The sequence below is a fragment of the Dioscorea cayenensis genome, chromosome 4 (genome assembly GCF_009730915.1).
Source record: "Dioscorea cayenensis subsp. rotundata cultivar TDr96_F1 chromosome 4, TDr96_F1_v2_PseudoChromosome.rev07_lg8_w22 25.fasta, whole genome shotgun sequence".
NCBI lineage: Eukaryota > Viridiplantae > Streptophyta > Magnoliopsida > Dioscoreales > Dioscoreaceae > Dioscorea > Dioscorea cayenensis.
In genome coordinates, this window is record NC_052474.1 from 9,042,903 (window position 1) to 9,067,166 (window position 24,264).

Sequence of the window (24,264 nt, forward strand, 5' to 3'; positions counted from 1 at the left end):
AATAATAAGGATATTTTTAAAGCAGAAAATATTAAATTTAAACAGAGAAACCTAAACTTAAACGAGAAAAGCGAAAGTTAAAAGGGCGAAAAGTTATCATTATACGAGTTAAAATGAATGTTGATATTAGCCGATAATGAAAATGAAAATGAAAGCAGAACCCTACCCCGATAATGTACCTGCGGACTACAATATCATCCAACGAAACGGAACCTCAAAAAGCGAAAGCAGAATGAATTTAATTGAATTTAGATACATGTACATTTACATTGACAAAAATTTGTCATGTTCTTACGAAAAATGAATTGAATTTAAAAGCTGGTTTACATTTGAAACTATTACACCTATCTGATGACTATGACCCGCTTACGTACTACTCCCCTCGGGTTCGTTTTACAGATGAAAAGCGGAGTTTAAACTAATTACATTGATATTTTACACAATGAACTATATACTTAAACACTTTGAAAGTGTATGTTAAACAATGAATCTGGATTATTAAAGAAAGAATCGTGTATACTAAATATAGAAAAGAATGACTAAGAACCCGCTTGCGAAGACTCCTCTGGTGTGATGCAGCTGCCCTCCCCTCCCTAAGTATGCGGAAACATACCTTGTCGCGAGATAAGGGACGTCGGTCTGCAGTACCCGTAGCTTCTCACCGGTGAGTAACTCACTCGATAAACCGCATGAGCGTAGGCGGCTGCGATCGACACTTCCTTTTTACATCGTGGGGCTTCGATTAGTGCGTGAACAAGCGGGTACTTTCTGATCGCCGACTCGCCCAACTCCATGTCGTACTGAGATGTCGAATAGGTTCCACTGTCGAGATATACAAGTTCATATTAGAATGCCGATTATTTACTGAACACTATTACACAAACACAAATTATTAAAGCACTTACCATTTCTAGCAGCGTTTTTTATCGTATTCTTCGCTTTGGCATGAAGAATAATGCATGTATTCTTGTTTTTTCATTGTCGAGGGGCGACGACGACATGGAAGTGGCCACTCATAATTGCTCGGGAGGATGAGCGATGTCCACTTCATGCAAGTTGCTGCAGCGGCATCTCCAATCATAGCCATCGTGGATTCGTATGCGTCGTCGCCACGCTTTGACATGAACAAGGCCGATTGTGCGTGTGATGGGCGCGCCTCTTATAGCGATATGGCACTACGCTCGTCATCTTTTGCAAGATACATACGAGTCGTCCATCACGTACGTCCGTGACCCGTCTCCTTCCCTCGAGCGGGTCGAATAGATTGGCCCGGGTGTGGTCGTGCGGCAGTCGTTCTTCCACTGACGCAGTCTCTGTGGTTGAGCGGAACAAAGACATGTAAACAATGTTGTAAGTATAAAATTAAAGCGTTAAAGTATAAACTTTAAATTCTATATTGAATGTTTTAAAGCAGTAGCGGTAATATTTAAAAGGGTATCACTTATAAGTTAAATGTTATCTAGAAATTTTTAAAGCGTTAACGCTCCTACTTAAATGGTAACTAAAAAGCAGTTTTAAACAATATCATAAAAACTTCAAACTTAATTTGTCCATAGGGCGTGTTGAGGAAGATCCTTATCAACTCACTCTCGTACTTATTGAGGCGGGATTGGCCAACGTATTTTTTTTTCTTCGGAATGAAGACTTTCCCAAAGTTCTTCTACTTTTTATTGGCTTCCCTTTAATGGGGGCACGACGCAAGAGCATCAACAGGGAGACACTTCTTTACATGCTTCTTGTTCTTGTGGGATTGTGTGCGCCCGATGCGGCGCGGTCAACCGTTGGTTCCATCAGTAATTCCACCGTTGAGGATAGACTCAACGACCTTCTCAACCGTGAGTTCCGCGGCAGCGACGATCGATGGGAGACACAGCGTTGTCCGGTTGTTCTTCTTCATGGATTGTGTCCATCTTTGATGCCTGCATTGTCAGCGCCAGGTTCCAGCGTATGCATGATGTCGTCAACAATGAGTCGACGATCTTTTTCCACGCGGCAAACTTCGGCGCCATCTTCGATCTCCTCCACCGTGATGGGCATGTCATCAGCGTTAACAACATCGGTACCGATGGTGCTGCTGCGCGATGAGTGTCGCTATTATTTCATCGTCGGCCCAGACGCGGGTGAAAGCGGAGGCATTATTGTTTTTCCTCTTTTTGCAAGCTTCTTGAATGAGGCCGTCTTTGAAGGGCCACCCGATGATGTCCTCGTGCGTCGAACTCCGAGCGAGCGTATCAGTCCCGAGTGCTTCATTTGTTTGAAGGAAGGCGCGATCGATTGTGGCTGTGACCGGCCTTCCAATGCCTCCACCCGAGCGACAATGCCGAGGGAACTCGATCATCAAAATCTGCAAGACTGCGTGAGAGTTGCGGTGACATCCTCGCTTAGTGCGGTGGACGCCGCACGTTCGGGGGCGACGGTCGGGGGAAGCACGGTCGAGGCGGGGGTGGGGAGGGCTTCTCGGCCTCGGCGAGATGCGTTTTGACTGGAAGCGAGGGAGAGCCGGCGTCCAGTAGCGCAGGAAGAGGTTGCCCTACTCATCTTGCCTTTGAGCAAGCGGTTCCGGGAGCAATAGCATCCGACCCAAAGCGGTTGGCTCTGAACAAATACTTCTTCATCAGGCATTCGCGGAACTCAGCTCGGGGAAACTAGCATGTGTAAAGCAAACAATCTTAGCGAAATTATTTAGTTTAAACAATTAAAACTATATTTACATATGTAACTCAGTATATTTAAAGCGTTATAACCTATTGTGTTAAACGATAAAACAAACAAAATTAAACATTAAACCAAAAGTTTAAGCGGTAGTTGAACAAAGTTAAGCGAGTAAGTTATAATTTTTAAAGCGATAGATGAATAAAGTTAAGCGGTAAATGACATGGTTAAGCGTTAACGTCTCGAGTTAAAACAAAAATATTTTTTTGAATTATTACCTCTTTTTCCTCCGAGAGATGACAAACTCGTCTACATAAATCACGCTTCCGGTGAAAGTATTTTCACCGTAGCAGCAGCATCCTTGGGATCTTGCAAAAACGGACTTTTCTTTCCGGTTCCCGGTCACTCAGTAAAACCCGGGATGTTAAGCGCTCACGCGTGCAACCCTTAACATACCCGGTGTTGGTCTTCTTCCCCGCAGCATCTAGATTGCACTCGGGTAGCGGCATTGTGGTATGTCCTCCATAAGCCACTTGCGTCGCTTGCGCCCGTGCGTAGCGCCCATTCGGTGTAGATCATCGACATAATCAGCGATCCGATTAGGAGCCAAAGCGGGGAGGTATTTGGGAAGAGGATTGTACCCGGGAGAGTACGCATCGTGATGGTTTGACAAAATTCTCCTCTTCTCCCCTACGTCGATCGAGTTCTTTGAAGAGTGCTCCCGATGGAGTCTCGCGTCTCTCGTACGTCTTCGATAAATACCTCTCTGAGTGGCCGTGTTTTCTTCTTAAACACGATCGCCTCCCCATGCAGCGCAGGTAAGAACGATTGCCACATCTTGGTCGCGAAAGTCGGATGCTTTCCCCAGATCCCTGAATTTATTGGTGCGATTATCGTATCTACCCGCGAGAGAGTCGAAGGGCCAGCTCTTGGTATACTGACTTCCAGACTCGATGAAATCGTGTGAGCGGTGTCCTTCGGATGATCTCCGATGTCGAGGATCATGTGAACTTTCAATTCAGCCCACGGTCTCCACTCTGAGGGTGTCGAGTAGCATCGCCCGTTAACTAGATTGGCCGCCCAGTAATCACAAAGCTGCGACAATAATAGCGCATTGTTAAGCGGAAATGTAATTTGTTAAACGGTAAACACTCGGTTCTTAAACAACGATATCATTTTTAAGCGATGGCGTATACTATTAAGCGGAGATACGAAATAATTAAGCGGAGACGAACTAACCCTAAAGCGGTGAAAGCTCATTGTTTAAGCGGAGTCCTCGTTTTTACAAGCTATGCAACCATATCAAGCGAGCAGTAGCGTAGATTATAAACATTACACAAAAGCACAACAATCGGAAAACCATTTCGATCAGTATACATGAGCGAAAATGTAAAACAAAACAAAAACCCTAGCGAGACATCTCCTGCGGACTAACAAAACCCCAGTAGATTAATCCCCACGAAAGCTTGATGTCTTCCAACAAAAACAAAATCACAAACCAAAACCGAAAAAAATGTCTCTTAGTATGGAATAGTTAACAAAAACCATAATGAATACCTTAGGCGCAAAGTGACTGAAATCTAGAATACTTGCAGGACTTCTTCTTGAGGCAGCGTGGAAAGGGAAGAGTCTGGGGTGGGAAGAAAGAGGCGGAGAGCGAGTTGGTGAGTCAGCGAGTTGAGAGAAAGACAAGCAGTTTGTAATGCCTAAGAAAAACCCACCCACTTCTCTCACTACCACCGAAAATGGGTGACGCTACGACTTCCGTCTGCAAGGGCATTTTAGTCCATAAAATTTTTAAATACACTCAGTTTAATGCCAAGTTACGTATTTTTGGGGTTTCAAAATCGTGGAGTTGAAAAGGAAGGGGTTTTTGGGTATTCCGAAACTATGGGGGTTTGTTTGACAATTTGGCAAAGTTGTAGGGTTTTTTTTTGGCAATTTCCACTTGTTAAAATGAACTAAATTTTATTTACTTCATGATGTACCTTGTACGTACTTTTATCCTTGAACATAATTACATAACACTTCCATGTACAGTGGGCTGGATTTTGATGAATTAAAGTACACTTAATTCATCAAAAAGTTATATTTTGTTTTTATACTCTTTTTTGAGCCACCTCTGTATAAATGTGATTAGATCGCTCTCTTAAATTATGTCTTTTATTTTTTACTAATTAATTTGTCAAAAAATTAATAATAATTAAACTTTATTCTGCTCAAGGCAGGTTGGAACTCACTCATTAACTCAAAGAAATTAAATATATGTTGAACACTACAGTGATAATTACAGCAACAATAATAATAACAGTTTCTATGATGAACTAGGAAGAAATTTTGGAGTTGCAAGACATTTAAAAAAAAACAATATATGGTTAATAAAATAGAAAAGATACAATATAAAACATTATATGATTAATCAGTCAAATCAGACAAACAAATAAATAACAAGATAATAGTTCAAACTCATATTATTGTATAATAGTAAATGTAGGTAAGCTTAAATCTGAATCCTTGTTGCCAACTAAACTTTGTTATGTTAATTTGATTTTTTGTTTTTTAAATACATGAACAAGTCATGTGTCATGGTATATACATGCATGAAGCGTAATCATGAAACTACGCAGCACATGTATCCTCATCACTGCTGATGTTTGAGAGTTGAACTGCATTCTCAATGAAATACTAAATACTTTACATAGAGAACTTATACTAATAGACCTATAATAATTGGCATTAATTTGACTTATGACTAGTGGCGGACCTGGAAATTTGGTACAACCCAGGTTTAAATAAAAATCAATCTTCATAATAAACATACTGTGTCCCAACCACGTTTTCACCTTGGGCTTTCCTTTCCTTAATCCAGATTTAAACCTTATCTGATGGAGTTCTTCTAAGGTTTTCCGGCCGGCCAGCCCGGGCTGCCACCCATGTGGGTCCGCCTATGACTTAGCACCGTAAATTTTTTTTTTTTTATGACAAGAGAAATAAAAATGTGCAGTGATCTTTTTGGGCTTGGGCCAGTGCATGCAAATATTCTAACTATTAACCCAACTTTAGGATTAGCATCAAGGTTTGAAGCCATATTTCTTATCCTCTTCCCCTAATTTTTTTGACATAAATCTCAACATGTTTTTGTTAGTTATACATTTTTAATAAGTATTATTTTTTTACTGTTTTCATTTTAAATTTTGACAGGCTTGAGGGTAAATCTCAATATGATTTTTATTTTAACCACATACCCTTAAAAAAAAAACATATAAACCAATCTCAAATCTAACATGTTTGAATATAACTATAAATTATATGTCAGAGTTATTAATGGGCATTTCACAAATTCCGAATTAGACAAGGGCATATGTGCAATATATATGTATATGTATATATATACATAGAACCAAAGATTCTTATCTAACCTCTCTGAAGGGAAAAATTGGATTTTTAGGGCTGTATCACGATGGTGTGCGACAAGTGTGAGTTCCCAATTCCCTTCTCTTCCGGCTTCGTTTCCTCCTAAAGTTGCAGTAATTCTTTGATTTCTTGCTCCATTGATCCATCTCTCATTGTATTGCAGGCCAGAAGAAGCTCTCAAAGGTGATCGTTCCCGATAAGTGGAAGGAGGGTGCCAGCAATACCACCGAAGGCGGTGGTCGCAAGATCAATGAGAACAAGCTCCTCTCCAAGAAGCAGAGGTTCTTTGTTTTTCATACTTCTTATTAGCTTTGTTTAATTCTGTGTTTTTTATTTGTTGTTTGATTTGATTTGGGTGGTTATTGTGTTTTTGCCGGTTGTGCTAGGGTTCTTGTGATGATTTTTTTTATGGTGTCATTGTTTGCGTTGTTTTGCTCTTCATGATGAATTGACTGGCTTATTTGTTCTTACAGGTTGAAATTTAGTTAGAATTTCGAGTTGCACTATGATATAGGAAGATCTAGAAATCTATGAACCCTAATTTATGGTAATTGTTTCATCAGAAAAGCATCTCGTGTAATGAAACATAGAAAAGGAATGGTTGTTGAGTGTTAAAAGGAACAATAATAAAAAACAATCCAATTAGATCCCCAAGAAAGTCTCAAAAGTTATTTTTTCCATAGATGACAACAACAACAACAATTTGTCCCAACTCTTTGGGGTTATCTACATGAATCATTCCCTTCCATATTGGTCTATGAATCTATCAAAGGCCAGAGGACTTGATAAACCAAAGCACAGACATATTCTTGCGCAAAGTTTTGTGCAATAGTTTCTTGGTCCACCATTCCCTTTTCTACGACCTTCCACCTGGATAGCCTCACTTGAAGAAAATTTAAGATTGTAAATTATATGAAAGTTTATATTATTCAATTAAATCTTCGTGTACTTCTTACTAAAAACCCTTCTGAAAGACAGGTTTGATAAAATTTGTGAAAGATCGCTTGAGGCCATTATGCTGTTTGTTTGTTCTGCTTGTTTCACCTCATGCACTTAAAATAGGGTTTGAGGATAGAAATCAACTCATGTTTTTTAAGTGATGATTTAATAAGTTTGTATGTGATGTACTGGTATGCATATCGACATCTATGTTACTAATTACGCCTTATTAATATGCTTGGCCATAAGTTTAAGATGGCCTCTGTGTAATGGGCATAAAAGGATCTAACCAGGGCCTGAATCACTTTCTATTTGTTAAACTCCCCATGCTAGCAAGCTGTTTCATGATTTCATATCCACCTTCTTAAACCCTTGGTGCCTTTTTATTAGCATAGGACTGTGTGGGGCTCTAGTAAGTTGTGGGCTTTCCTTGGTGGCATTAGTTGTTAGTACAAACTGCTAATCACTAATGTGACCTATACTTGGTCAATGGGATGTGGGCATATATTTGGATTGCGTATTGGCATATATTTTGTACCCAAAGAGGAATCAGTTTGGGTCCGTTTTTTGTATCACATCACTAATACCCTGGAATTTGACATGCTACCAGTTCCCCAAGCCAACCCTATATTAGATCACCCCATCCACTCACATATTTCTTTTGATGGTTAAATAGGCATCATTATTAAAACTTGATGATGATACCATCAGTTTAAAGCCTTGAACTTCTGTTATAACAAGCGTTATAATGAAAAATTATATAAACATAGTAGTTGCTGTCAATAAGTTTTGTTTACAAAATGCACCATCACATGGTTGTCAAAGGAGCATACCCTTATATCTAAAGCTGTGGGTTTATGTTTTGATATTCAAAGTTACAACTAATTTCTAATGCAGGGTTTGGTTTAAAAATTATTTATGGTTATACCCACCACATAAAATATATAGTACACCCAAATATGAACCTTGCCTGAAGGATGACCCTTGGGCAAAAACAGGGATGGCATATTTCAGTGAAATGGGTTTTTGTTTGAACTCTAAATACTCTATTGAGTCAAGATATGATATTATAGGAGCCCTTTTCATTCCCACCTTGAGATCAGAATGTTTCTTTCCGTGACATACATGATTAAATTGGCACCTTCCTTTCTTTCCATGACTGAAGTTCCATTTTGCTGGTCTTACATGCCCTGTTTGCTTATTTTGCAGATGGACGCCTTATGGAAATACTAAATGCATAATTTGCAAGCAGCAAGTCCACCAAGATGCCAAATACTGCCATACGTGTGCATACTCAAAAGGCAAGAAACTCGATGCCTGATTTCTATTACTATTTTGAATAACTGTTGCCTGAAATCTATAATGTTTGTTTATCTGTTGTCATGCTTTAAACTAGTGCCTTTTTTTCTGTTACATGCTTCCAAATCATATTCTTCTTTATTTGTGTCATGCCAACCACTATGCCATTCAATTCTCATGGATAACTGGCATTCCTGAGATGACAAAATTGGTTCATAAGAAACCAACAGACTAACAGCAAGAAAATGCAAACAAAATTTTGATATTCCTGATTTACTTATGCGCTCTTTACCCTGATTATATACAGGGGTCTGTGCCATGTGTGGGAAGCAGGTTATTGACACGAAGTTCTACAAGCAAAGCAATGTATGATATAAATGGCGGCAGTCAATATGCTTCACATTCTCAGAATTGCTTTGATCTGTGAATTGGAAGTTTGCTGCAGATGTAAAACAAAATCACTCACCTTTACTGGTGAACTCCTTCTGTGTCAACATTGGTTATTTTAAAAAACAGGCATGCTTTTGACTTTTTTAATGTGATTGTTACCAGGGGGAACAATATTACTAATTCGTCCTAATCACTTGCAATGTAAATGAGGACTATTCACTGTTTTTAGTAATAACCGTATGCCAATTTCTACTGAAGATGTAAATGAGTTCTCAGTTAATCTTTGAATTGGTACTCCAAAAGACTCTGCGTATAAATATCAATTCAGTGGCATATAATCTTCTTGTGTTGAAATTTTAACTAATAATAATCTAGTAAAAGATTTTTTTTTTTCTCTTAAATCTTAGTAGGATAAATGGATAATTATATATATATATATATTTTTTTTTTGAACCATATATTATATAGAATCATAGATAGACAAACAGAGAACCCACCAATGGCAAATTGGTAAAATAATCCTTACAACCTCTTCAAACATCAACCAAACTACCTGTCAATCAAAAGCTAATACAAGAACTCCTCTCAAAAGTCAAAAGTATCAACCAGAATGCTGTTGCTGCTGCCCTCTCTTCTTCCCTAAACTTCCTAACAACCAGAATGCTCTTCCCTTCTCCAACCCAACTAACATTATCACTAACACTAACACCATCATGCTCCTCCGTCCCATCATCATCTTTCTCCGTCCACTTCCTCGTCTCTCCCAAACCACATCATCATCATTACACTCGTTCACCTCCAACTCCAATGTCTACCCCGACGACCCTGATCCTGATCCTGATCCTGATCCTCCTCTTGCCCCCGACCTCTTCCCTTCCCCTTACCACCGCTCCGGCTCTTACACTCAGGGTGATGCCACCTACCTCTCCCTCGCTCTCTCCGCCTCCGACCCCACCTCCGTCCACCGTCTCCTCTCCCGCATGCGTCTCCACCCTCACCGTCCCTTCCCTGAACGCCTCTTCTTCCCTCTTTTTCCGCATCTTCTCTCGTTTCAACCTACCCTCTCGACGCCCTCCACCTGTTCGATGAAATGCATCCCTCCTTCAACTGTCCCCCACCGTTCGCTCCCTCAACTCCACCCTCTCCGCCCTCCTCTCCTCCCCTTCCTCCCTCCCTCTCGCCCTCCCTTCTACTCTCGCGCCCTCCGCTCCCTACCCCTCTATCTCCCCCAATCTCCTCACCTCCAACCTCCTCCTCAAAGCCCTCTCCCATTCCCCTTCCTCCCTCGACCGCGCCATCCACCTCTTTCGCTCCCTCCCCTCCCGCGACGCCTACTCGTATTCCACCCTCATCGACGCCCTCTCCCGCTTTGACCGCCTCAATGAAGCCTTCTCCCTCCTCGACGAGATGCAGCTCGACGGCGTCCCCCCCACTTCAATCACCTTCAACTCCCTTCTCCGCTCCCTCTGCCGCTCCGGCGACCTTTCCCGCGCCTCTAAACTCACCCGCTACATGCTCCTCAAAGGCTGCCCTCCCACCACCGCCACCTACAACACCCTCATTCACTCCCTCTGCCTCCACGGCAACCTCGACGCCGCTCTCTCCCTCCTCCACCGCATGCACCGCGACGCCTGCCAACCCAACGAGATTACCTACGGCGCCATCATCGACGGCCTCGTCAAGCTCCGCCGCCCCTCTGACGCTCGCAGCATCGTCATCGACATGGACGCGCGAGGTGTTCGACCAAATGCCTTCATTTACTCCGCGCTCATCACCGGCTTTTTCCGCTGCGGAGATCCAGATGCTGCCATCGAAACTTGGACGGCCATGGTCGAGCGCGGCGTCAAGCCCAACACCGTCGTCTTCTCCGCTTTCATCGACGGCCTCTGCCGGCATGGCAAAGCCGACGAGGCGGAGCATCTTCTCTCTAAGATGACCGCGGAGGACTGCACCCCAAGCGTCTTCACCTATACTTCCCTCATGCGGGGCCACTTCGAGTCAGGGAACATCCAACGAGCGCTCGCCACGTGGAAAGACATGATTCGCCAGGGTTGCGAGCCCTAACGCTGTTAGTTACTGCACACTGATCCACGGTCTCTGTGAGGGCGGGAGACTGGATGAGGGTATGATGGCCTGGAGGAACATGTTAGCTAAAGGGTGTTCCGCTGACGTGGTGGCTTACGGTGCGATGATCAGAGGGCTTTGCTTGGGCGGGCGATTGGATGATGGTGTGAGACTGTTTAATGATATGTTGGCCCGCGAGGAACCGGAACCGGACGCGGTCATTTACAACATACTATTTGACGGGTTACTGAAAGACGGTAAATTAACACAAGCGATGGATCTACTGAGAAGCATGTTGAACAAAGGGTGTGATCCAGATGAAGTGACTTGCAATACATTTTTGAGGGAGTTTGGAGGGGATGATAAGAAGGTGAGGGAGTTCATGGAAGGGTTGGTGGTGAGGTTGAGTAAGCGGGAAAGGGTCGAGGGGGCGGCCGGCATCGTCGGAGTTATGTTAGCGAAGAATGTCGCGCCGGAGCCGGGGACTTGGGCTATGGTCTTGGGAGGAGTTTGCAATGGGAGGAGAGTGAGGAGACTGATTGATAAGTGTTGGATTGATATTGTGGGAACTTGATTAATTCTTTTTACTATTTATGTATGCTTGTACATTGATTAATATCTTTTTTGAGGCATTACTTATAACAAGCATGTGAATTACTCATATCATTCATTCCAATAATATATATATATAATAGGGCAAACCAAATTCAAGGGCATTTTCCAGTGCTGTTAGATTTACATCTAACAGTTATTTTTATTTCAAGTATATTTTTAAATATTATCTATACAACAAATAAGTAATCTGCATAGTTAAACTATACACAAGTAATAGCCGTTCGACAATAATCTCATAGTCATCATTAACCATCTGTAAAAAATAGTAATATGCAGTTGGTATTTACCCCCTACATATATATATATTTATACTAATAAAGAGAATTTATAAAAAAAAAAAGTACAATAATAATTAAGTATACATATTTATTGAAAGCAGAAACAAGAGCAAGCAAGAGAGTGTATACAAAATTTGAATGAATTGAATCCCACTCTCAAATATGTCACTAATTTGTTGAACACCTGGACTTCCAATATCTCTCAATCTCTTCAGCAGTTCTTCCTGGGATTCTGCCAGCAATCAGAGACCACCTGAAAAAGCAAAGTGAAAACAAGAAACCAAAAACAAATCAAGAAATAAAAAAAAATTAGACATCAAGGACTCTGAGTAATATATCATTCAAACCTGTCACCAAGTAAATTATACATTCTTATGATGAGAGACTCTTCTTCCTCTGAGAACTCATCATCCTGGAATTTAGGACTCTGCTTCTCTGTTACAAAGCCATTCATTCATTAAAATTAGTGTCAAAACAAAGACAAAAAGTGAATGAAAGAGAAGCAGACAGTGCAAAGGAAGGAAACACATACTTGATGTATCCTCAGATGTATTATCAGATGAGTGATGGGAATCAGACATCTTAAATTGAGATAATGTTGTAGGTGTGGAGGAATGAGTGTGTGGAATTTGGGGGCATTTAAGAAGAGCCTTTGGAGTTAGATACAAAGAGAAGAGGAAGAAAGGAATGGATGGTGAGCCAAGGAAGACTGGTAGTTGATGCAGGAGAGAGCTTGTTGAGTTTGAGAGGTGGTTGGATAGAATATTATGACAACTACTTCACTATTAATTTGATAACAGCTAGATTAAGAAAATAATTAATAGGGCCAAGGACAGGTAATAATATTTCTCTACCACCCTAAAAACTTGGTATTAGCAAGAAATTTATTTTTATTATTTTTTTAAATATATATTTTGTGATTAGTTTTTTTTTATAAAAATATTAATATTAATTATATTTATTATCTAAAAGAATAAAAATTTAATTTAAAAATATTTAGTTTTTCACTAACATTAATTGTGCAATTAAATTTGGAGGGCCCTCTTCACCAGTGAACATGGTTCAAATTTTAATTCATGTAAAAATGAGATATTATTTACAAACTTCATAACTGTACATACTCTATGATGTGACATGTTTACATTTCATTAATTTTTTTTCAATTAAAAGTGTTTTTTTATTTTGACACTTATATTCTTTTCAATTCACTAAGAAAAAGCCTTTTTTAAAAAATTTTTTAAATTTTTTTATTATTATTTTTAAATAAAATGGATAAAAAACTGTTTTATTAAAACATGTTTGCTTATTTTCACACTTGTCACGTCTTTTGGCATAATTTATTGTTTTGTTTTATTTAAAACAAAATTTTATTATGATTATTGATCTGTTTGGTTTAAAACAATAATTCATTAACCCCACATTTTTCATCCCCACCAAACAAAACAAACACTTGACGGATGATTTATTGTTTTTTTTTGTAATGCTTGTGGAATTATCGTTTGGTTTCGCTGTCTTTCACTATCGTAGTGCACTAAAAATAATCAAAGTTTCTATCTTTAGGGGTCTAGAATGAAAAAGGCCTAGGGTGTGGACTTGGGTTTAGTCTAGATACCCTAATACCTTGTTGAGTTATTTTTACACAAGAAATTTGATAATCTTCATTTAAAAAAAGTAAAAGAAACCCCGGGAGATATTTATTTATGAATAATTATTTAGGTTTTGTTTTGTTTTGTTTGATTATTATTATTATTGTAGATAGGCTTAAGGTTGAGCACAAGCTGACGTGTTATATAATTATGAAATTTAAATATTGCAACTAGTAAATAATATATGAATTTTTCAAAAATGTTGGTGCTTAAATAATTTAAAAATAAGGAAAAAGGAAAGAAATAAAATAAATAAATAAATAAACAAATCTCTTCATTCTAAAAAAATTTCCTCACTGAAAATTTAGCACACCTTCATAAAAGTGAAGTGGCTGAAAATGCTATTATACATTATACAACCAAGAGTCCATTGAGAGGAAAAGAAACATGAACTAGTGTTGCTTATTTCTTTGTAAGTAGCAGTCCTTCACTCTCATTAATATACAATACAACAAAAACAGATTCAAGCAAGAGACACACATGGAATTACTTAATCTGCTTCAGTTCTGCAAGAACTTGTTAGCTTGAGAAGCAAGGCGACGGACTTCGCATCATCACTACTCATCAACCACTCCCGCCATGCCCGTCGCTTGTGCTGTCTTGCACTTTTAGCTCTTTTGCGAGCCAACCGAGCATCCCTCTCAAGGAAAGCAAGCCTGAATCTCTCTGCTATGTGTAGTTCAGGTGAGCTGTTTGAATCAGATGGTACCAAGGCTGGCCTTCTTGGAGCAACTGACACTGCCCATGCCTGAGGATCGATGTCCTCGATGATAGAATGATCCAGTGTTACTGAGGCTAATGCTTCGTCGGGCACTTGTACTCTCCGAATGCCAATTGGTGATGGTTGTGGATTGACTATAATGCGAGGGCATTCGGTAGACAAGCACATAATAGAATCTTCATCAATCCTGGGCTGCAAATGGTAAGAAGAAAGAATTACATCTTGCTAATGCTCTCTGAAAACAAACAATACCTCTCTTTCACAAACAATAATCTTTGCTTTGTTTATGACTTTCATTCAATAAAAGAATATAAAGCCAAGAAGAAGATAACATGACTGATATATCAGAATCAAGAGCACACCAATGGACATGATGATACTTTTTTTTTTTTTTGGTTCAGAGTTGAAGCAGGTAATTAATCAAAATATTTGCATAATATAACTGCAAAACAGATATGATGATCACATGCTAGACCATTGTTGGATATTTACGCAACCATTGCTTCAACCAAATCCAATCCTTATTAACCACAAAGATTTTATACTGGATGGTAACAAAATGTAACCCGGAAGAAGAAAAGGTTGCCTACCTCTATCCAAATTTGATTATTCGACAAGTGTAGAATTATTGAATAAAAACTGGGGGATAGACTCCTTTTGTGTTTTGAAATACAGTTTGACTCATCTCCTCCTAAGGGTTGTAGCCTTGAAGGGGTAAGTGTTGCAAGTATGGCAAGGCATGAATAAAGGATGACATATAATGGCAAAAAGATCATTTCACAGAGTCTAATTCAATATATATTGACAGAGGCCAAATTGGGATGATTAGTCCAATCAGTTTGCTATGATCAACAAGCTAAACTAATTTAGAATGGCACTGATAACAAAACAAAACCGCTCAAAGTGACAATTACTTCTATGGAATTTCTTGATGTCCATCTGAGAGGACTGAAACTGATCGTTTATCTAAAGATACAAATTGCACTAAAGAAGCCTCTTCAAATAATTTTGTATATCTAATAAGATAGGTCATGCGTAAGGAAGTCTATGCATCCAAAAGAAAAAAGTTTTGAAGTTCAAGGGTTCAAGAGTTCAAGTAATAAGAAAAGACATTTCGTACCCAAACAAGCCAACGGAGTGACTGTGCACCATTTCCTATGTCTATGCTATCCAGTTCTTCCCAACATTCTTCTTCCACATCATTTAATTTGGGTTTCAAGATGCTTATGCTTCTTCTTGCAGTAGAGTCACTTCTCGGGCATCCTCTGCAATCATTGCATTTAACCTCAGTTCATATCCTGTTATTAAATTTGACACCTAGTTAAAACAAAAGGCATTCCTTTCGCTGAAAGAAATAAATTATGATGGAAAGTAGGAATTGAAAATAAAGAACTTGAGAAACACCATTTAATGCAAGCCAGAACTATTTTGGATATTGATCTATGCAACTGACTGTGCCTATGTCAATCAGGCTACTATACACACATAAACACATGGATATAAGTGGATCTGCTTATCCACAATAGCAAAAACATGGTAATCACTTGATGTCTTTTGTCAAGACCAGGCTGGCATTACAATCATGTACATGCTGCCTTAGAACTAATAAAGATAGACAAAAGGTTCTCCTAATTCTGAAATAAGGTGCCCTTGGCTTTGAACTTGGCAAGTCTGAATTTATCATGGCCTTCCTCAAGTTAGTAATCAAGAAGGTTAAGAAGATAACATCGCCATCATATTCTCTCCGAAATTCAAATAACTAAATTTCTAAACTAACAATTAATACAAATGACAAGTATAATAAGATAAAGCAACTGCAGATATCAAAGGAGCATACCCGCATCTCAAAATCTCCAAAGAACGGCATTGACATGTGAGGGCAGACACACCTGCAGTAGTAATACACTCACAGCGGCTGCAGAAAGGAGAACAAATTGACCACACAATTTAGATGGCACAATGAAAATTACACAGAGAATCAGATATAGCACTCAACGTGTTAATGACCTTCCATTTAGCAAAAGAATTCAATATCATGTTTATGTTAGCAGTGCGCTTTAGATGAAAGGAGGGACAACTAAGTACTTTAGGACAATTAAGTCTACATAAAAGATCAACTGCTAATATTGCATGTGAAGAGACGAAAATGAGTTAGAAATTAAGATAGGATCACAACAAGATTCAACATCAAGTCCTTTACTTTTCTTCCACATTTAGGATGACCTTCTTTGGTGAATGCTCGTAAACATGGTAGGGTCTAGATTGGTGGAACCATAATAGTAGTAAGCATTATATTGGGATGCTATTTGCACACAAAGTTTTATCAAAATAACTTGCCAAATGAAATATAACCATCCAAATCACGTTGAACTGTGATGTTGTGAATGCCTTAGAAAATAATAAAGACCATTATTTATTTAAGAAGTCCACTTCCTAAAGCTATTTGATACATATAATATGGTTACACCACGTGCATCAATCCCGAATTCAGGTTGATATGGCCAAAAAGGCAAATGAGATACAAAGGGCTGTGATTTATTAATGTCATTGAATTATCTGCTCAGGGTTAAGCCAAGCTGCGGCATTCCTATAAAAGTATAGTGTTTGCCATCAAGAATAAAAGACGATGCAACTATCTCATCAAGTAAAAAATCAATTTATTAGAATCGCAAAATCACAAAAGAAATTGACAAACTCATGCTAAACTTGAGAAAATTTTAAGCCCTATGCATACCTTATATCAACAGACTTCAGATAAGGACACTCCTCTGCTACTTTGGCCAGGCCAAAATCAGTGACATCTGACCCAGAGACATCCAGAAGATCCCATGAAATGTCAGCTAGAGCTATAAGGACATCATCATTCAACAATCTTCTTCGCCTTTGCAATAGCTACAAAGTGCTAACTGCAAAGCAATTGAAAAAGTTTAGTTGTCAAGAGTTGTGCAAGTTAAACAGAAATGCGAAACACACTGCAGAGACTGCAACATCTATAATACCTTTTGTACCATAAAGGAAGTGTAGTGGTTGACTGTAAGAAGTTGGTGTGTGTTGTACAGAGGAAGATGAGGGACTCTAAAAGGGCCACAAATAAGATGTGAATTACACATGAGTACTGATCTCATCAAAAGAGTAACAAAATGTGCAGAAGGGAGTGACAGGAGTGCTGGATTCAATAAGACTATCTACAATTAGGAGATAGAGCGACAATCTTATGCGACAAACAAAGTGGATGCTAATGACACCCAGATAACCACAGATTCTAAAGAGAATGCAACAAGAACCAACTTCTCAAGGAATAAGTTTGACAGATTCCGCTAGGACTGGCTTCAGTACAACTTAGACAAGTTTAGTTGTTTTGAACAAGAAAGCAGTACAATGCAGAGTCTACCATCTGAAAACTATAGCTTAAGATGAGATTAACATGCTTGTATTAGGTACACTTCCTTCCATGATTTAGGGTCAACCAAACATATCGTCCTACAATATTGATCCCTATTAAAAAAGATCTCTTTTACATCCCACATCTTCCCCAGCCTCTCCAGTAACCAGCAATGAAATGAACGCGCCTTTTTCAAAGAATTATTATCATTATGAATAATAAACACAGGACACATATTCAGATGAGGCTTCAAGGTTATGTATGAAGGAAAACAACATGGAAGGAAGAAGCATATATATAAATATGTGTTCTTAGTTTTTATTTGCTCATAACTTATGGGCAGAACTACTATCCACAAAAATGTAAAATTGGGTTCAAATTGGATGTTGGTTGTAGAACCATTCATAGAAAACAAAGAGTTAAAACGTCAAATGATAGAATTTAAATTCATAACCAACATTATACCTTGATCTCAGGTGGGAATCCTGCAGCAATCTCTGTTAAATCCCCGATAATATCCTCTAAATGTTGGCCAATGATTCCAAGGCATAAGCTGAGTAATCTCCGAGGCCTGGCTTTTTTGGCAGGTAGAGCTGAAATATGACAAGCTTAGGAAGTTCAAACACTGAAAAGAAAAAGAACAACAAAAATAAAACAGAGCCACTCAATTAAGCATAGTCTTACCACCCAATGCCATATTTACAGCTATAGCAATGTGCACTAACTATCCAGAGGTGTACAAGGCATTACAAATGCATGAGCTTCTATATGCATTCTGAGAAGTTCATGGGTGAACACATGGGAAAAATCCTAACTTTGCTGCTGGCAAAGATATGAGCAAAAGAAATCCAGTAGGGGGCAATTGCCTTTACATCACAGAATCATTACGTGGTTTATCAGTTAATACCATGCACTTCATGGTTGCCCATAGTGCACCGCTCATTTAAATTTAGCCCTAAAACCAACTGCAGCTGAAATGCATGCATGAACAATTACAAACAATTAAAAAGTAGCATGATCGCCTTTTGAACCTCTCCAATTATTCATAGTTTTACTTTCTTACAAGCATGACAGATCTGAACATACAAACAAATCAGCATATATAAAGAAAAGAAAAATCTTATTCAGCAAAGAGTTCTATAATTCAACAACAGCAAATTCAATGATCATTGAGCAGCCAAGATGAAACCTTGCAATAATCTAGCCGAAAAACATCAATTAAAAAAAACATTCCGATTAAAAAAACCATAAATTACATGCTGAAACGGAATCACAACCAATCCAAACAATTGATGAGGAACAAACTGTAAGAATTGGCGGGCGTGACGAATTTAGGCCGTGAATCGAGCTGAAGATTCTTCAACGCTGACACTGCTTCGACGACGGGCGTTTCGGCCTTTTCCATCTGGCGAAAGGGGCATTAGGGAAAGAGGGAAGCCGAAGTGGAAACGAAGAAGAGAGATTGAGGAGAAGCCAACACCGAAATATCAAAATTAAATATTGTTTGCATATATACCATTTTAATTATTAATTAATTTTAAAAAAATAAATTTATTTTATTTTACATTTTAGTATTTACTAGTATTTACCACTCCATTATTTGCAGAGTATTTGTCCATTTTATTTTTATTTTTATTTTTTTGAAATATTAGATATTATTTTTTAAAATTTATTTAATGTAGATCTAAGATTTTTTTAATATATTATACTTAAATATATTTTTTTAAATACATTTTAAATTAAGATAATGTTATATATATATTTGATAAATAAAAAAATAAATTTTTTAAATCCATCTGATTTAGTTAAAATAAAAAAAAACGAAGGAGTATTTACACCAAATTAACTATTAAAAAAATAGAAACGCAATCAGCCGTGCGAACTGTATCGGGATCCACAACTAGTTTGATGAAATAAACTAGATCTCGAGGCAAAATGAACGGCAGATGTAACATCACAGCAGGTGATCATCTCCACTGCTTGCTTTCAAACCTCGATCGTTCTCGAAAGAGAGCCCTTCACTTCCCCTTCTCCGCCGCCGCCGCATCTCTGTAGATCTCTTTCACTCTCTCCATTCTCTGGGGAAGCGGAGGAGAAGCAGCAGCCATGGCGTTGGCCTTCGATGAGTATGGCAGGCCCTTCATCATCCTCAAGGAGCAGGAGCAGAAGTCCCGCCTCCGTGGCCTCGATGCGCAGAAGGCTAACATCTCCGCCGGACGCGCCGTCGCTCGGATCCTACGCACTTCTCTAGGCCCTAAGGGCATGGACAAGATGCTTCAGAGCCCCGATGGCGATGTTGTCATCAGTAATGCTTATTTTCTTGTCTCATTCATTGTGGTACTCTTCTACTAGGGTTTGGATCCATTTGCTGATTCGAGATTTTTTAAACAACTGTAGCGAATGATGGAGCGACGATACTGGAACAAATGGACGTGGACAACCAGATCGCGAAGCTGATGGTGGAGTTGTCCCGAAGCCAAGACTATGAGATTGGTGATGGCACCACTGGCGTCGTTGTGATGGCTGGCGCATTGCTGGAGCAGGCTGAGAAGTTGCTGGAGCGTGGGATTCATCCAATTAGGGTTGCTGAAGGGTATGAGGTGGCGTCCAGGATCGCTGTAGATCATTTGGAGCGGATCGCGCACAAGTTTGATTTCAGTGAGGCGAATATTGAGCCTCTAGTGCAGACTTGCATGACTACACTGTCTTCAAAGATGTGAGATCAAGATCTACATTTTTTTCATATGCTTCTTGCTTCTAAATGTTGGCTTTTTCAACTTTGCTTATGCTGTAATTATCTAATGCATGAAAGTTGAGCAGTGAGCGGGAAAGATGAAGATTTGGTTCTTTTTCTGTTGGTTTTGAAATCCATATAACACCACTTGCCTAGTTATTGTGTTATTATTATTATTATTATTGTTTTGGCAGGTTCGATTTTTCACCATCCCTAATTTACAAATTATTGGATTTACATGTGGATAAGATTAGAGCTTGTAATCCGCAGCGTATTTTTTTACTTAAGTTTTTAGAATGGCATAGTCTTATTTTTGGCCAGTTCTTAGTGACTTTATTGTCATCTAGTTTGCTACTCCAGGGAGTAACTGATCAAGGCTGTGATGCAGAGTTAACCGTTGCAAGCGCGCTTTGGCTGAGATTGCTGTTAAAGCTGTTCTAGCTGTTGCGGATTTAGAGAGGAAGGATGTGAATTTGGACTTGATAAAAGGTAGAAGGGAAGGTGGGAGGAAAATTGGAAGACACAGAACTTATCTATGGAATTGTTGTCGACAAGGATATGAGCCATCCACAAATGCCAAAAAGAATTGAAGATGCTAAAATAGCTATCTTGACTTGCCCATTTGAGCCACCCAAACCAAAGACAAAACATAAGGTTGACATTGATACTGTGGAGAAGTTCCAGACATTACGTGAACAGGAACAAAAGTACTTTGATGACATGGTCCAGAAGTGCAAGGTGATTAGCTATTTTATACATGCCCATTCCTATTTTACTTTTTTGTTTTGGTTCTGAACTTGAAATCCAGTTGGATTTTCATTTTATTAATGCATGTGGTGTCTCTACTTTCTCACTGGATATATAACTCTTGCTTGCTAAAGCGAAGGATTTTCTTAGGCAAGATAAAAGACAAAATGGAAGTAAGGAAATCTAATCAGATAACATCACCTTTTTGAAGTTATAATTATAATGCATTGTCTTCTTATGATGTTGACTAGTGAAAAATAGGTGATAGGAATGGGAACATCAAGCCAATGTAAGGTGTTACCTTAAATCTTTTTGTAAAAAAAGCTCTGAAGTTGGAATCCTATATTATCCATAAATGTTTCACTGATTCAGGTTACATCTTTCTTGTAATATAGTTTCTCTTCAAGTGTTTTCATTTGTAAACCTTGAATATATACCTAAAAACCAATTGCTTAGGTTTTAGCTATTGAAATTTTTTTGTCCAGTTTGTGATTGATTTTTCATTGGAATCAGAAACATTTTTAGTGGAGAAGGATGTTATAATGCCATCATATCTCTTTCATCTTCATATAACAGTTGAAACAGAATTGACTAGTTATACAACTGCTTTGTTTGGATACTATGTATAATGCCCCTTTTATTTCACTCAGTAGGTTAGGCTTATTTTATTGTTCTTTTTGCCTTTCTATTTCAAACCTTCTAGGATGTTGGTGCGACCCTAGTTATCTGCCAATGGGGATTTGACGATGAAGCTAATCATTTGCTGATGCATCGGAATCTACCTGCTGTTAGATGGGTTGGTGGTGTGGAACTGGAATTGATTGCAATAGCAACAGGTATTTTTTCTTTGTCATTTTTAATCTCTCCTGCTTTAAATAGTTATATGTTTTCCGGAGCTACACTTTTGGGTTTCTTCTCTCATTTATGGGTTAAATGCATCTGCAGGTGGAAGGATTGTTCCAAGGTTCCAAGAACTAACCCCTGAAAAGCTGGGGAGGGTATGCTTCTTTGCAAGTCATTTGCATGCAATTAGTTTTGGTTGATCCATTTTTATTTCCGCTATTTCGGGCACTTGTGTTAGTTTCTTTTGCCACCATATGTCAGTAAACTTAAGCGGGGTCTAACCACATATCAATTAATTAACAAGAGGTGTACTAGTCGGTCTGGCATTTTTTTGTCAATGAAAGCAACATGAGTCGGTAACATTGTAGTCAAGAATGCTTGCAATGTAGATTGTCTTGAATGTAGATATGGCTCCTACAAGTTTTTTTAATTTTTCTTGATCTTTCTGGTTATTAGAACAAGATTTTTCCTAAAAAGCTTGGCTTTGTTGAAAATTGTTTGGTGAAACTGATTGCAGCTATATGAATTTCTTCTGCTTAGTTTGTATTTTTGTTTGTTATGATCTGATTTTTATTTATTTATTTATTTACTTATTTGTACAATTAGGCTGGTCTGGTCAGAGAAAAATCTTTTGGAACTACAAAAGATAGAATGCTATACATTGAGCAATGTGCAAACTCAAAGGCTGTTACAATATTCATTCGTGGTGGTATGTGACTATTGCTCCTATCTCCATCCTAATTTTTTTGAAATGTGGTTATGAGAGAGTTTATATTCCTTGCTAGCTTATTTTTCATAGTTGCTTCCTTGTAATGATAATTCATAGGACTTTGATCTTTAATGAATTTTTTCTTTAGTTTATAATGCTATAATGTATTAAATCTTCATATCCTTTCTTCACCTACGATAATTGAACTGCAATGTAGTTTTGATGCATTGTCATATGAGGCTGCCAGTACACCAACATAGGCAGCATAAGTGTCGCTCTTGATTTCTCCTTACAAACATTTTGGTTGTAGAAGATAATCAATTGTATGTGGAAAATATGTTCTCACCTATATCAAGTAGAAAGTATTCTTCTTCTTCTTTTATCTTGTTTGCATTATGAAAGTATCATCTGACGAGTGCATTGGCAGGAAACAAAATGATGATCGAGGAAACCAAGCGTAGCCTCCATGATGCTCTATGTGTGGCAAGAAATTTAATCCGTAACAATTCGATTGTTTATGGTGGTGGATCTGCTGAGATATCTTGTTCAATTGCCGTTGAAGCTGCAGCTGATAGATATCCTGGTGTTGAGCAGGTCAGTGGGTTTTGTATATTTCAGACTATTCATTAAACATTGGCAGCTCATGGTTTATTTATTGTTCTTTTTTCAGTATGCGATTAGGTCCTTTGCTGATGCACTAGATTCAATTCCATTGGCTCTGGCTGAGAATAGTGGCCTTCAGCCTATTGACACATTGACAGCCGTAAAGTCTCAGCAAGTTAAGGTACCATATAAATACAATTTTTTCTTTATAAAATGTGTTTTTATTCTATATGGACTAGTGCTCGTTGAGATGCTCATTGCTTTCCACTGTAACCTACAAACTTGACATTGTATACAACATGTGCTGAACATTAACTTCAAGATTGTCATCTTGTTGAATATCAGTTAAGACCTGGATGACATATGATTATTAGATGACATCATCATGTAAAACGACACTTTTGTGTCTACATCTTCATCTTCATGCGTGGTTACATTGTTTGCACTGATTTCAGTGTTGTCAATATGCTTATCTATAATTTGATTTATGGACTTGCAGGAGAACAATCCATACTGTGGCATTGATTGCAATGATGTCGGAACAACTGACATGCAAGAGCAGAATGTGTTTGAGACATTGATTGGAAAGCAGCAGCAAATTCTGCTGGCAACACAGGTTGTCAAAATGATTTTGAAGATTGATGATGTGATTGCCCCATCAGAGTACTGATAAGGTCTTTTGACTTCCACATGGGTGTCCTAGTTCTAGTGTGTAATGCTGTTGATCAGAAGAGCGGCCATTCTGTATTTGCTGTTCATTGGTTGGGGTTTTACCTGCCTTTTTTTCTTTGGGTATTAGGTGTGCTGTTTGCTGTCAGACTAACTTTATTTGCATTTTAAACTATTTTATTCTCCTAATCATGGTTCTGCAGGTGGATTTTGAATGGCTTTTTCCCATTAAGGCAAATGCGTTAGTGAAAAGGTGATAATTGCCGCCAGTTTACATAAGAAATCGTAAATTCAGGTGGATATCTGAAAGGGTGCAGAAACCGCATCAAACTATGCAAAAGCAATGTGTTTACTTTTAACTCATAGCCAACACCAAAGAAAAGAAAAACAATGTGATGTTATTTTCATCAATATAGTCATAAAAAAATCCCTTATAGGGGAGCTCAGAAAATTTATGGTCACTATTTTTTAATTTTTACCCTATATTGATTAAATTATATAAACATAACATTACAAGATATGATTTTATAAAGATAAAGCTTGGCAACTGCAGGGTAAA

General features: G+C 38.4%; 5 protein-coding genes and 1 long non-coding RNA gene across 6 annotated transcripts; 4 read left to right on the plus strand and 2 right to left on the minus strand.

Moving 5' to 3' along the window:
* The first annotated feature begins 6,039 nt into the window (after positions 1-6,039).
* On the plus strand, positions 6,040-8,953 carry LOC120258055 (cysteine-rich PDZ-binding protein-like). Its single transcript, XM_039265393.1, has 4 exons — positions 6,040-6,128; positions 6,230-6,347; positions 8,215-8,306; positions 8,612-8,953. The coding sequence occupies exons 1-4, from the start codon at positions 6,113-6,115 to the stop codon at positions 8,674-8,676; spliced, it is 291 nt and encodes a 96-aa protein (XP_039121327.1). The 5' UTR covers positions 6,040-6,112; the 3' UTR covers positions 8,677-8,953.
* A 454-nt stretch (positions 8,954-9,407) lies between these two features.
* Positions 9,408-10,067, plus strand: LOC120258668 (proline-rich protein 36-like). Its single transcript, XM_039266117.1, has one exon. It carries the CDS (start codon positions 9,408-9,410, stop codon positions 10,065-10,067), a length of 660 nt encoding a protein of 219 aa, XP_039122051.1.
* A 34-nt stretch (positions 10,068-10,101) lies between these two features.
* Positions 10,102-11,374, plus strand: LOC120258669 (pentatricopeptide repeat-containing protein At4g20090-like). The gene is made up of 2 exons (XM_039266118.1): positions 10,102-10,691; positions 10,744-11,374. Exons 1-2 carry the CDS (start codon positions 10,102-10,104, stop codon positions 11,330-11,332), a joined length of 1,179 nt encoding a protein of 392 aa, XP_039122052.1. The 3' UTR covers positions 11,333-11,374.
* Positions 11,375-11,627: 253 nt separating this feature from the next.
* On the minus strand, positions 11,628-12,330 carry LOC120258100. Its single transcript, XR_005535951.1, has 3 exons — positions 12,184-12,330; positions 11,999-12,086; positions 11,628-11,904 (listed from the first exon to the last, which is right to left on the minus strand). It is a non-coding gene; the product is annotated as an uncharacterized LOC120258100 (long non-coding RNA).
* A 1,457-nt stretch (positions 12,331-13,787) lies between these two features.
* On the minus strand, positions 13,788-18,869 carry LOC120258670. Its single transcript, XM_039266119.1, has 6 exons — positions 18,706-18,869; positions 17,866-17,993; positions 16,753-16,910; positions 15,856-15,933; positions 15,139-15,283; positions 13,788-14,210 (listed from the first exon to the last, which is right to left on the minus strand). Exons 1-6 carry the CDS (start codon positions 18,803-18,805, stop codon positions 13,788-13,790), a joined length of 1,032 nt encoding a protein of 343 aa, XP_039122053.1. The 5' UTR covers positions 18,806-18,869.
* A 514-nt stretch (positions 18,870-19,383) lies between these two features.
* Positions 19,384-23,920, plus strand: LOC120259140 (T-complex protein 1 subunit epsilon-like). The gene is given in 10 exon segments (XM_039266682.1): positions 19,384-19,705; positions 19,798-20,116; positions 20,523-20,619; positions 20,621-20,872; positions 21,585-21,717; positions 21,827-21,879; positions 22,331-22,433; positions 22,861-23,027; positions 23,104-23,217; positions 23,536-23,920. Coding segments are annotated over 10 exon segments (1,608 nt in total). The 5' UTR covers positions 19,384-19,506; the 3' UTR covers positions 23,707-23,920.
* Positions 23,921-24,264: the final 344 nt, after the last annotated feature.